The sequence below is a fragment of the Nelumbo lutea genome, chromosome 5, assembly GCF_056320005.1.
Source record: "Nelumbo lutea isolate HS-2025 chromosome 5, American lotus-T2T, whole genome shotgun sequence".
NCBI lineage: Eukaryota > Viridiplantae > Streptophyta > Magnoliopsida > Proteales > Nelumbonaceae > Nelumbo > Nelumbo lutea.
Window position 1 is genome coordinate 73,827,432 of NC_142688.1, and position 14,911 is coordinate 73,842,342.

General features: G+C 41.6%; 1 protein-coding gene across 2 annotated transcripts in view; it reads left to right on the top strand.

Moving 5' to 3' along the window:
* The window catches only part of LOC148852909 (esterase/lipase/thioesterase family protein), a 114,891-nt gene that overhangs the window by 60,868 nt on the left and 39,112 nt on the right, over positions 1 to 14,911 (top strand). For both annotated transcript variants that reach the window (XM_088944173.1, XM_088944172.1), the window contains exon 9: positions 1,596 to 1,646. In XM_088944173.1, coding sequence (XP_088800299.1) covers positions 1,596 to 1,646 — 51 coding nt within the window. The remainder of the gene's footprint in view (positions 1 to 1,595; positions 1,647 to 14,911) is intronic.

Consider the following 14,911-nt stretch of genomic DNA (forward strand, 5'->3'; position numbering starts at 1 on the left):
TTGGCTCTCTCTAAAAAAGAAGGGGTGTAAATTTGATGGATTGGGTGGGTTAGGTTAAGGGCCAACCTAAATATGAACCCTAGCTTGGACCCAAACTAATGTCTAAACCATAGTTTTCAAGGCGCCAAGGCGAGGCTAGGCGACAAGGAATGTTTTATATGTTTGAAAATGAGATTGCGGGTTTTACATGCTTGAAAATGTTTTTTATGTTTGATTTTACTTTTAAATTCTAATTTGAATATGCTTTACATGTTAAGTTTATGTATTTTAATTTTAGATAATAGGTTTTTTATTTTTTAAAACATTTATTTTAAAATTTAAGTTTATATTTTTGATTGTTTTTTATTTTTTGGCATTTTTGAATTTTCTGACATTTTTTGATTTTTAGCATTTTTTTTTTAATTTTTGCGCCTTGCTTCAGAAAAGTACTACCTCGCCTTGTGCCTTGTGCCTCGGGTGCAAATTGATCCCTGCACCTTTTTTGGGTCTTGCACTTTTAAAATACTGAGATAGATAGATAGATAGATAGATAGATAGATGATCCACGACTGTATAGAAGGCTGGTTGAAAAGCTGAACAATTTGACCATCACTCATCCTAATATATCTTTGCTACTAGTTTTATTAGCCAATTCATATGCTCACCAAGAGAACCCCACCTTGAAGCAGTATTTAGGATATTACGATTTTTGAAAGAGTCACCAGGTCTAGGAATATTATTTAGGATCATTGGACAGTTGATCATGCTGGAGTTTAACAATGCAGGGCTGGTTGGTTCATCTATTGTTTGTCAATTTATTATGGGATATTATACGTTCCTAGTTGTTTCTAATCTCTTAGAAGGCCAGAAGGAAATTGCGGTGACCAAACCTACTGCTGAAGCTGGATATTGTTCCATGAGTCTTACTACATGTGAGCTAATAATATGGCTTAAAAGTTTACTTAAGGAGATGATGAGGATCACAGTGACACTTCTATGCATCTTGTTTAAACCAGGCTGCTGTACATATTACATCAAACCCTATCTTTTATGAAAGGACAAAGCACATTGAGGTTTATTGCCATAAGAAAAGATTCAAAGTTGTGTTGTGGATACACAATTTCTGAGAAATGAAAATCAGCTAGCAGATCTGTTCACCAAGGCATTGCATCGGCCTTGGATTGGCTTTCTCAGTAACTAGCTTAGTCTATATAACATATATACCAGCTTGAGGGGCAGTATTGAGAGTTTTTGTTATGTTATATATGCTGTTATATTATTTATTCTTTGTTTTATTTGTTTAGATCTGGGGTATATATGTCTTTTTATTTTATTTCTTAAATGTGGTAGTTTAGGAAATACGATAATTGCTTGAACAAGGGATACTTGTAATTATGCTTTCACATATGACCTTGTCCACATATAACCTGGCTGGCTGGGAAGCTGAGCTTTTTTCTCCTCAATCAACAGATTTCATCTTTTCTCTCTGCTGTTTTCTTCACCTCTTCTCTTTTTCTCTTTCTTTATTTATTATCTGCATACCATATTCTAGAAAATGTACACTTCCTAATTCTATATTAGACAACCATGTCTCTAATTATGAAGGCATATGGCAGTTATATTTACCGAACACGGCTAGAAGAAACTGAAGGATACTGGAGGGGCTGGTATGTATTAATTTGTTTTGTACATACTTTGGAAGTGGCAACTTATGTAGTCGTAGTTTTTGCAATTGCTAATGGAAATTAGGAATGCTCATCAGGATTTGACTTATCAAATGCATTATACAAGAATACTTTCTTCATTTCATTTGGTCAAAAGTTGCTTTGTGCATATCTGATTTTCAGTATCGTGCAGATAACATATGTTAAAATATTTAGGAAAAATTCCTTTAAATCATATTTGCCTGGGGCTTTTCTGTAAATACACATATTTCATATATATATATATATATTTATATATTCTGCCTCTTTGGGGTGGGATCAATTATTCTGTTTTCACCCTAAACCTGTTGAGCTCTCTTGTACAAACTGAATGTGTGACATGGTATCAGAGCAGGTTGCTCTGTAGACTGTGTCTGCTCTATGTTCACTCATTAACCTCTCAAATCCTACTGGTTTCTGGACTCATCGACTGAAGCTAGGGTTGTTTCAATCAACCCTAATCCTGGTTACTCTGACTGCGATTTCAGCAAGGGAGATCTTCATTGAACTCTTTGGGAAAGCATCTGTTTGAAGGGAAACTGTAACTGGTGTGTCGCCCAGACCTGGTTTACCTACTAAGAAAATCTCATTGTGATTGGACAATGATGTGGACAGAAAGACAAGTTACATGCAATACCTCAAGTATACAGCAATAAGCACAAGAAATACCATGCTGGAAACGGCAAAATAACTTGGATTTTTAGGGATTTCAGACCTGAACCTGAAGTAAAACTCCTCCTGGATCAGTTCTGCTACATTAACAATGGCAGCAAGCTGGCCTCCCGCACGGACACGCAGTGACGGAGGGATTGGAAGGTGCCAAAATTGGTCGGTCAGACCTGTCTTGTATACATCTTCAGAGTGGACCCGGACTTGGTGATAGCTGGATTGGAGGTTCATTTTGGAAAAATACTTGGCTTGCCCCAGCTCATTTAATAGTTCACCCACAACCGGGATCAGGAACTTATCCTTGGCTGTGATATGGTTCAGGGCCCGGTAATCTACACAAAAACGCCAGGACCCATCTTTCTTTTTTACAAGGAGCACTGGGGACGAAAATGGGCTCGTACTAGGCTGTATCCATCCTTTGTGCAGGAGCTCCTTAACGAGCCTCTCAATCTCAGTTTTTTGGAAATGCGGGTATCTGAAGGGCTACACGTTAGTAGGGGCTGCCCTTGGAATTAGAGGTATACGGTGATCTTGGAACCGATTTGGGGGAAGCTGATCTGGGTCTCTAAAGACTTCTGGAAATTGGCCTATCACCTTTTGTATGCCATCTTGGTCCTTCTCAGATGATTGGACCTCAGTTTCTAGCTTTAGTAAAGGCCCAATAGGCACTGGGCCCATCTGCATCAGCAGCAGGTGTTCTTTTCCAAACCCCCCTTTAATCATGGAGTGTAGACCTTCCACTATTGGGCTGGGTACCTCCTGACCTTGCAGATGACAGCGGAGCCCATTGCAATAGAAGTCCATGGTCATGTGTCCCCAGTCACAAAGGACTGGGCCCAATTGGCTCAGCCATTGAACACCCAACACTACATTGGCCCCGTTGAAATCCAATGGGTGCAAGTCCACGGTGAAAGTGTAGTCTTGGATTACCAGCTTTTCATGTTTGCAAATACTTTCACTTCCAATGTGGTTACCATCCGCCACTCTAACAACAAATGGGGAAGTGTAGAGAACTGTCATACATAGTTGGCGAGCCAATACTTGTGTGATGAAATTCAGTGTGCTTCTGCTATCTATGACTACGGATTTCACTTCCAATGTGGTTACCATCCGCCACTCTAACAACAAATGGGGAAGTGTAGAGAACTGTCATACATAGTTGGCGAGCCAATACTTGTGTGATGAAATTCAGTGTGCTTCTGCTATCTATGACTACGGATACCCAGCGGCCTCTGAGTTTCCCTTCAACCCTCATAGATTTGGGGGATGTTAGCCCTATTAATGCTTGCAGAGAGATCTCTGGGTTGTCATATTGAGTCCGGCCGGTTCCCTTTCCTCCTCACCTTCCTGCCCAGTCTCCTTCCATTGCAGCAAGAACATCCGCTGGATTTTGCATCGGTGGCCAGGCCCAAACTTCTCATCACAATTGTAGCACAGGCCCTTCTCATGCCGGGCCTGCATTTTGGCCCAGGAGAGGTGTTTGAAGGGGACTGGGCTCCTATTTGGTGGTGTGGGTCCTTGGGCGGGCCGAGTGGTTTCCCACATAGTTTAGTTGGGTTCTGTCATGGGCCGAGGGAGAAGTCCATCTTGGCGGGGCGGGGTTTTCAACAGGGGCCCGGATGGTCAAGTTGTCACCTTCCTCAGTCGGTCGAGTCGCTCCTCTTGCAACCTTGCCAGTCTTGCTACAACAGACAGAGAAGTGGGCTGAAGAGCCTTCACCTCAACTTTGATGTCGTCCCTCAGTCCTCCAACAAAGCAGCTGACCAACACCTTCTCTGGCCACCCATATACTCTGGTGGATAGCCGTTCAAACTTGACTTGGTAGTCTCACACCGTTCCCGTCTGTTTTACCTGGGATAGCATCTCATCATAGTCGTCGTACCCAGTAGGACCAAATCTTATACACAGTGCCTCCGTGAATTCTTGCCATGAGATTTGGGGTCAGGAGCGCCAGAACCACTGAAACCACTGAATCGCCTCCCCTTCCAGATGAAAAGAGGCGATGGTCACGCGCTAGAGTCCCTATACATCATGATACTCAAAATACTTCTCGGCCTTGAAGATCCAAGGAATCGGATCTCCACCGTAGAACGTTGGAAATCCAGTTTGGTGATTTTTCCTAGAATGAAATTCCCTCTCCTGCTGCAGCCCCAGTTGGATTCTTCATTGTCACTTTCTCGGCCGGCAGTGGGAGAAGCTTTCTCCTTTTGAGGTGCGATCACTGACATGGCTTCCTTGATCTCGTTAAGCCCCGTGACCACCTGGTGGAGATTGATTTCGATCTTGTCCACCCTCTCGTCCAGCGTCACCGATCTGGTGTTGGTCGTCTTCGATCGTTCAAGTTAGTTGACGCAGCTCTGATACCAATTGATGAGTTGCTGCTCACCTCAGGAGTCTCTTCGAGGGAGACCCTTCCTCCTAAGCTGAAATGAAGAGAAAAGAAAGAGAGAGAGAGAGAAGAGAGAATTCAGTCTTTTCCTGCTTCATTCATTCGACCAACCCATACTTATAATGATTTCGGTTACAAAATATCTCAACCAACTCTAAGCTCTAACAACAAACTCTGAGCTCTAACGAATTCATGCAAAGGGACCAGCTGACGTGTTGCTTGCTGCAGTTGGGTGCTGAAACTGCTGTTGTGCCTTCTTCCTCAGGTAGGTGCAAGTAAGTGGAGGTCTGGGCCTTGGTTCCCAACACTCCCAATGCTTGAAAACCCTAGCTGGGGCTGAGCTACAGCTCAAACAAGAGAGAAAGAACTAAAAGACCCCTACAGAAACAACCCTCTTCTCTTTTATAAGACTCACTGGCTTGCTGGACAAGCTAGTTAAAATATTTACACATAATTCCCCAAAATGTTTCCCTCTCACCAACAACTCCTTAAGAATAAAACTAACTTCAAATGAACCCCTAAACGATAACTTTTGTTAAAAAAAGAACCAAGAGACCAAAACCCAACAGAAATGCACCCAACTGCCCCTGACAAAAAATCTGACTTATAAAATGACAAAAATACCCCTGGTCCCAAACTATCAACACAGCTACCCAAAAACAACAATTCGGGATCCTACTACAAGAATGCAAAACAGAATACATACACATTTATTTATTTTTTCTTGCCTCATCATTCCCGCAGGGTTAAAAAGAGCTCGACCCCGTGCGAGCAGCAATTTTAGCATCCTTGCACATGTTTCCATCTAGCTTCATAAACTCCTCTTCACTAATCCAAAAGTTCTCAATTGATGGTTTCCCTTTCCACTTGACCAAGAACCTAAAATAGGCCCCATTTTGAGTGTTGGTGATTCGGACATCTTCTACACCCTCTACTTGTGCAAACTCATTAGAACTACTGGCCCTTTGTGCTTGTCCTTGCCCATCCTTTTGCTGGTTCTAGGTCCCCATGGTAGTCAAAGAGGTCTGCTACATTAAAAATGGGTGAAATGGATAAATCAGCTTGTAGTCAATTTCATATGCATCATCACCAAACCGTCTCAGCACTTGACACGGACCGATCTTTTTCTGTTTCAACTTATGGTAGATCCCAACGGTAAACCTCTCAGGCCGCAAATAAACCATGACTAGATCGCCCTCATGAAACTTTTTCATCTGACGATGCTTATCCTTAGCTTCTTTATACCTTTGGTTGCTTTCTTTCAGCTTCTGTCTTACATTCTCTTGAATCTCTCGAATGGATTCAGATAAAGCTTCAGCATCATCACTCACTCGCCGCAACCCTGTTATAGGAGCTAGATCAACAACACTTTTAGGTGACTGACCGTACACAACCTCAAAAGGAGTCTTCCCTGTAGATCTATTAACTGAATCGTTGAAGGAAAATTCAGCTTGTGTTGATAGTTTGGGATCCTACTACAAGAATGCAAAACAGAATACATACACATTTCTTTTTTTTTTTCTTTTTTTTCTTGCCTCATCAGACAAGTATTTGGGGAGTTCTGATCTCTCCTCTCTTGGGCGGCAGTTTCTGGAAATCTGCACATCAAGTTGGTGAATCTGACCTTTCTGCTTAATCGGCGATCTTATTTTTTCCTGGGACCCCATATTTGGTGTCACCCTAGGGTACTCTCACTCCCTAAACTACTCAGTTGCATTTTGTTATCAGTTCTGGAGAGTATTTCTTTTCTCTTCAGTTTGACAGTCCTGGTACACTGCTGGTTTGGATTGTTATCACTTAGAACTATCAGGTTGGATCTGTTTTGGCATTTTCTTTGAAGGATTTTGGTTCCTCCATAGTTTGGCATATTTCTGTGGATTGTATAACTGAAGTGATTGACTATACATATCTGCTGGACCCGATATCTCTTCTATTTCTCTATATTGTTTGCTTCGGCCTTGCTGTCAAGGGTTTCTCTTCTGAGTGATCCTCTTGATTGATTGTTGGGATACTGATTTCAGCAGTTGCATAATCTCTAGATCAAGTGTAGTGATTAACCAACTTGGAAACTAATTATCAGGGCTGTTACTTCACTTTTTAGCTTATATTTCTAGATTGAAATGGCTGAAAAGATTGACACTATTGCAATACAATAAGATCCACCAAACATAAATGGAAATAAAATAAAATAAAATGAGTATATACAGCCCTTTCTACACTCTCCCCTGAAATTGATGTGGAAGCATCGGTTTGCCCACAAGGAATTCATTACGTGCACGAGCCATGGCTTTAGTGAAGATATTAACAAGCTGTAGCTCAGAGGAGATATGAGGAAGTGTGATTATCGCTGCTATAAATTGATCACGAATGAAATGACCATCAACCTCAATATGTTTGGTGTGTTCATTGAAGATTGGATTGGAAGCAATGGAAATGATACTCCTATTATTAGCATTATAATGGAGGAGCAGTGAGAGGGAATGAAGTTCCTATAGAGGACCTCCCAGCCAAACTATCTCACCACAAGTAGCATCCATAGCCTGATATTTCAGCTATAGTGGAAGACTTGGATATGGTAGTTTGCTTCTTGCATTTCCATGAGATAAGAGAATTTCCAAGGAAAATGCACTACCTAGTTGTAGACTTACATGTATCTGGACATCTTGCCCAATCTGCATATTAGAGTATGCACAGAGATGGATTGAAGATGAAGAAGGGAAGAAGAACCCTCGGTCAAGAGAACCACGGAGATACCAGATAATCTTGTGTGCTGTAGTGAGATGAGGATGTCTAGGAACAAATATAAATTGGCTAATTGAATTACATGAGTTATGTCTAGGCAAGTCATCGTGGGATAAATAAGACTCCTAACCAGTCTATGATATAGAGTAGGATTTTCATAAGTTCTCCTTCATGAGATAATTTTACATTGAGTTCCATAGGAGTATCATCCTACTTGGAGTCAGTGAGGTGACGTAGTTGAATTAGGTCTATATTATATTTTCATTGATTTAGTAAATGCCTCTTGTAGATGAGTGTACCTCCAAACCCAGAAAATAAGTTAGTACGAAGGTCCTCCTTGGAGAAATAATTTGAGTTGTTGGATCTCTTCAAGGTCATCACTTTTGACAACGATGTTTTCCACATAAACGACCAAAATGGTGAGTTCCCATTACCAGAAGAAAAGAAGCGGGATTAATCATAGTCAACTCTGATGGTAACCAACTTCAATAAGAGCATGGTGGAAGTGCTCAAACCAGGCACGAAGAGCTTGCTTCAAGCCATAGAGAGACTTCTATTGGTGATATACCAAGTGTTGATTAGTATAATACTCAATTGGTGTTTTCATGTAAATAGTTTCCTTGAGATTACCATGAAGAAATGCATTGGTGACATCCATTTGAAAAATAGATTATCCATGAAGAGTAGATACTGCAAGAATGAGGTGGACAATTGTCATTTTGACAACTAGAGCAAAGGTTTCCTCATTATCAACTCCATACTCCTATGTGTAGCCTTGGCAACAAGATGAACACTATATCTATCAATTCTATCATCAGATTTTAGTCTAATAGTGAATACCCATTGACTACCAATGGCTATAGCATCTAGAGGAAGAGTTACCATCTTCCATGTGTTATTCTCAGTCAGGGGCACACATTTGAATATCCATGGATTCCTTCCTGTGAGTAAACCCTAGTAGATTCTAGGTCAAAGTAGAGAAGAAGAAAGAAGAAAGAAGAAAGAAAAGAGAAAGAAGAAGAGTATTCGGCCAGACTAGAAGTGAGAATGTAAAATCACCCCTCCTAGCCGACCCACTTGAATTTATTCAAAAAAACTTAGAGTTACAAGAAAGACTATTTTGTCCCTCATAGAAGATGGGACACATAACTTAAACTCATATACAATAGACCTTTCACATTCAAGAAGATAAACCAGAATGACCAAAATACCCCTGACTCGAGCATTCTAACACTCCCCCTCAAGTTGGAGAGTATATATCATATAGTCCCAGCTTGTTACAAATGTAATCTATTCTTCCCCAAGACAATCCCTTTGTGAAGAGATCTGCCCACTGATTTCCTGAGCTCACATGAGATGTAATTATTACCCCACTTATCACTTTCTCTCTCACAAAGTGACAATCCACCTCAATATGTTTAGTTCTTTCATGGAAGACGGGATTGGATGAGATGTGAACAACAGCTTGGTTATCACAGTATAGTTTCATGGGTTTGTCAATTGAGAATCCCATCTCCTGTAGTAAGTTCTTCAGCCATACTAGTTCACATGTGGTATGGGCCATAGCCCTGTACTCTGCTTCTGCACTACTTCTTGCCACCACTGTTTGCTTCTTGTTCTTCCAAGTTACAAGATTGCCGCCTAGGAAGGTACAATACCCTATGGTTGATCTCCTGTCTGATATAGAGCCAGCCCAATCAACATCTGTGTACCCTACTATCTCAAGAGTTCCTTCATTTTGGTATAACAAACCACGACCTAGAGCACCCTTTAGGTACCTAACAATTATCAGAACAGCTTCCTAGTGAGGAACTCGGGGATGTTGCATAAACTGACTCACTACACTCACGACAAATGATATATCTAGTCGGGTAATGGTCAGGTAGTTCAACTTTCCCACCAACCTTCTGTATCTTCCAGGATCATCAAACTCTTCACCTGCATCCACACTCAACTTGGCATTGAGTTCCATAGGAGTCTCTGCTGGTTTAGCACCTAACAACCCTATTTCTTCAAGTAGATCAAGAACATATTTTCTTTGACATAGGTTGATCCCCTGTTTTGACCTCGCAACCTCTATTCCTAGGAAATACTTCAGCTTCCCTAGATCTTTCGTATTGAAGTGGTCCAATAAGAATTTCTTCAGCCTGTCAATTCCATTGCTGTCACGTCCAGTTATGACAATATCATCCACATACACGACTAGCAAGATTTTCCCATCCTTTGAGTTATAGTTGAACACAGAATGATCAACCTGACACTGTTTCATCCCAAAGGCCTTCACCACTTCATTGAACCTGCCAAACCATGCACGTGGAGATTGTTTCAGTCCATAGATTGCCTTTTTGAGCCTACACACCTTACCAGCCTCCCCTTGAGCAACAAACCTTGGTGGTTGCTCCATATACACCTCCTCAACAAGATCACCATGTAGGAAGGCATTTTTTATGTCAAGTTGTACGAGAGGCCAATCATACATAGCAGCTAATGAAATCAACACCCGAATTGAACCAATTTTATCCACAGGAGAGAATGTCTCCATATAGTCCACACCAGTTATAACTGAGAATAGCCCTTGGCCACTAACCTTGCCTTCAATCGTTCCACATTGCCATTAGGAAGATACTTCACTGTATAGACCCATTTACACCCAACAGTGTGCTTACTAGGAGGAAGAGTGGTGAGTTCCAACGTGTGATTATGTTGTAGAGCAGAGAGTCCTTTTTCCATGGCTTGCCGCCACCCTGGGGAGGTAAGGGCTTCTTGTACAATCTTGGGAATGGGAACAGATGAGAGTAATGATATAAACTTGCAATGTGAAGCAGAAAGATGAGTAGTGGAAACATAGTCTGAAATGGGATGAGAAGTACAAGTACGTTTACCTCTCCGCAGAGCAATAGGGAGATCAAGATCTGAGGGAGAAGGAGTAGTAGCAGGATCTGTCAACATGCTGAAGGGGAGGAGGGGCTGAAGCACTTCTGCGAGTATACACTTGAGTAATTGGCGGCCTCTCTGTAGTAACAGGCATATGATGTGCATTTGCAGTAGGAATGGGAGCTACGGGAAGAGTGTCCACAATCGGTACAGGAAGAGGAACCACAGAGGGAGAAGAAGAGACCCCGGCATTTGAGAAAAAAAGGAACTGATTCAAAGAAGGTGACATCAGAGCACACAAACGATTTATGAGATTTGGGGTTGTAACACTTATACCCTTTCTGAGTCCTCGAGTATCCAAGAAAGATACACTTCGTAGCTCGAGCAGCTAGCTTGTCTACTCTAGGCCCCAAGTGTTGAACAAAACAAACACAACCAAAGACTCTTGGGGTGAGAGGAAATGGAGACAAAGTGGGAAACAACACGGAGAAAGGGGATTGACTTCCAAGGATTGACATGGGCATCAGATTTATCAGAAAACAGGATGTAAGAACAGCATCACTCCAAAAATGCTTTGGGACATTCATATTCATCATCAAGGACCGAGCAGTTTCAAGAAGATGTCTATTTTTCCGTTCAGCTACATCGTTTTGTTGTGGGGTGTAGGCACAAGAAGTTTGATGAATTATCCAATGATGTTCTAGGTATTGCTGAAAGGGTGAGGAGTTGTATTCTTTGGCATTATCGGAGCGAAGTATTTTCATATGAACACCAAATTGAGTGCGTATTTCACCATGAAATTTTTGAAAAATAGAGAACAATTCACTACGGTCTTTCATAAGATAGATCCATGTCATCCTTGAAAAGTCATCAACAAAGATTACAAAATACTTATACCCATTGTATGGCACTACTTTAACTGGACCCCATACATCAGAATGAATTAAAGCAAAAGGACTTGAGACACGACTATCAATTCTTGGACTAAATGAGACTCAATGATGTTTTCCCAACTAACATGACTGACAATTTAATGATGAAAGATGACTCAAGGAAGGAACCATCAGCTTCAAAGCCTTGAGAGAGGGATGACCAAGTCTGTAGTGCCATTGGAGAGGAGTAAGAGACGACTGAAAAGCCACTGGGGGGCCACCACCATCAAGGTAATACAAACCACCTGCTTCATGCCCTCCACCAATCTTCCTCCCTGTCTTGAGATCCTGAAACACACAAGAAGAAGGATAGAAGGTTACAGAACAATTAAGGGACTTGGTTAATCTACTAACAGACATAAGGTTAAAAGGGAACTTAGGGACATATAAAACTGATGCTAAAGACAAGGAGGAGAGATCAACATCACAACACCACAGATAGGAGATGTAGAACCATTAGCAAGTGTAACTGTTTGAGATGTGGAGGAGCGAGAAAGGGAAGAAAATACATCAAGAGTCCCAGACATATGGTCCAAGGCTCCGGAGTCAATGATCCAGGGTGAGGCTTTTGAAGCTAAGGAAGCCATACCTCAATGGGCAAGTGTAGCGGTGTTCTACTGAAATGTTTGAAGGAACTGCTCATATACTGCACGTGGTACACTCACCATTTCCTACCCAGAAGCACAAGCAGATGTGGAGGGGGTTGGGTCAGTTTGTTGGCTTTCAGTAATTGTGCTACTACTCTTAGACGTAGCATGGTGAGCCCAAGTGTTGGGTGGACCACGCAAATCATAGCAGAAATTAACTGTGTGCCCCTCTAAGCCACAATGTGTACACTTTCTTTGAGCATTACTCCTTCCTTTTCAACGGCCTCCCCCTAACTCTCGGCCTCTAGTCTGGCCACTAGTTCGGTTAAACATGTGTCCACCACGGTTGCTTGGAGGTCCACTGCTACCACCACCACTTCTACATCCACGACCACTCCCTTTAGTCACTACAAACCAGATCTATCAGAGAAGGAAGAATGTTCTACCGGTTCAATGGATGTCCTCTTAAGACAGGCAAAAACTTCTTCAAGTGAGGGGAGAGCGGATCCCCCCAATATCTGTGCTCTGATAGGCTCATACTCAGCCTTCAAGCCCACAAGAAACCTAGTCACATCAAGTTGTTCACGTTGCTGTTGTTGGATCTGAGCATCTGATGTTAGAGGGTGATACACATTGAGCTCATTGCGGATGTTCCTCAAACTTGCATAGAACTCTTCTAAGCTTTGACTCCCTTGCTTCAAATTGAAGTAGTCTTGGTACAACTGATATACCCTAGTTGTGTTGTCTTGTCCAGAATACAACTTCTTAGCATGATCCCAGATTTTTTTGGCTGTATCTAGGAACATGAAGTTCACACTAATCTTTGGTTCCATGCTGTTCCAAAGCCACGTCATTATCTACGCATCTTCTTGTTCCCAGTCACTGAACCTAGGGGAATCAGAGGGAGGTTTCTCCTCTCTCACATGTTTTACTTTCCTCTTGGCCTTCAAGAACACCTCCATGGATTTTGCCCATAGTACATAATTCTCACCATTCAACTTGATGGATGTCATTTGAACACTTAGATAATCTGGAGAAGGCATGATGCCTGTTTTGTTGTCATTCCCATCTGCAAATGAAGCCATCTTAATTATTTGACCTTCAAATTTACACCACAACATCACACACTTCACAAGACTTATCTCACTTATGATGCCACCAACTCCAACTTCTTCAACTGCACATTACACACTACACACTAAGGCTGAAATCATTCAGTCAACACATCAAACACCTTGACTGCACACTGCAGGACCATTTACCATCAACACGCCAAGGCTGAAATCACTCAGTCATTTCATCGAAAACTTGTTCTTCATACTGCAGAACTGATTACACGCAAGGTCTAGGAGTTCACTTTTAAGCATTTAGAATCATAGATATGTCAGCCACCACGACACAACCACCACCACGCCACTGCTGTCGTGGACTTCAGCAGTCTACGACTCTTCTTTCAGCACACATATGAGCAAGAAAAAAAAGGACATGACTGATATGCGTACCAGTCTCACCAAGCTCCACAACAACTAACTTTTGAAGCACAAAATAGTATTCAGAGTCCATTATTTGAGCACACGACAGCAGTGTTTATACCTGTCTACGTCCAGTCCTCTTCGTACACTGAATAGAGGGTCTAGTGTACCACTTCAACGACCACCACAACACCGGCCAGAGGCATTCTCACCTCTAGGCCCTCAAAATGACAACTCCTTTTTCAGCCCTTTATTGAATCTCTAATCAGGTCAGCTGAAGGATGAAAATTACTGTGAAGCTGGCGGCGAACCCAGGAAGAGGACAGCAGCAAGAAGAGAGAACACAAGACCTTATCGCTCTGATACCATGTGAGTAAACCCTAGTAGATTCTAGGTCAAAGTAGAGAAGAAGAAAGAAGAAAGAAGAAAGAAAAGAGAAAGAAGAAGAAGAAGAAGAGTATTCGGCCAGACTAGAAGTGAGAATGTAAAATCACCCCTCCTAGCCGACTCACTTGAATTTATTCAAAAAAACTTAGAGTTACAAGAAAGACTATTTTGTCCCTCATAGAAGATGGGACACATAACTTAAACTCAGATACAATAGACCTTTCACTTTCAAGAAGATAAACCAGAATGACCAAAATACCCCTGACTTGAGCATTCTAACACTTCCTTCCAATGAGGAACAAAGAGGGCTTCTCGATGATTTCTGGGAATATCTATAGCTTGAAGAACAAAAGAGAAAGAAGTATGGGTGGAAGGAAATCCATAGTAGACAAGAGGATGGGAAATACAAGAGGAATGATGCGAAGGAGGTGAGGGAGGTGAACTTACTGATGGAGTAGTGACTTCTGGTGGAGTGATGGCTAATGGACCATCCATTGGGTGAGCAATAGAGGTGGCGATACGTGGGCATCTCAGATAGAGCTGCAAAGAATCATTAGAAGATTGAACCTGAGTAGAAATGTCATCTCGTTGTAAGTTAGGAAGATCAAAATCATTAAGAACAACTAAGGAAGGACTTGGGCATTTGGCCATTTGTTTGAAATGGGAGACCTGTTCAAGAAAATTAACATTCCTTGAAATACAAACCTGGTAAAGAGTGGGATCATAATAAAGGAAATCCTTGTGATTGCAACTATAACCTAGAAAGATAAACATAGCAGATTGGGCTGACATTTCTATGTGTGGAGGAAGCTGAACAAAACAAACATAACCAAAGACATGTAGAGTTGAGTAATCTGTGGCATGATTATATAATTGCTGAAATGGAGAAACACTGGAAAGAGAAGAAGGTAGTTTATAAGATATATTGAAGTTGCTACAACATCAGCCTTGAAGGAGGAAGGAGCACCTGGATCCTGAAGGAGTGTACAAGTCATTTCAAGGAGGTGACAATTCTTCCTCTCTATTATGCCATTTTGTTGAGATGTTTCAGGACATGATTATTGGGAAAGAATACTATACGGTGGAATATGTCCTGAAATTGATTGTCCATGTATTGCCCTCCTAAGTTTGAATGTAGAACTTTGATTTTAGTAGAAAATTGAGTCTTAACCATAGA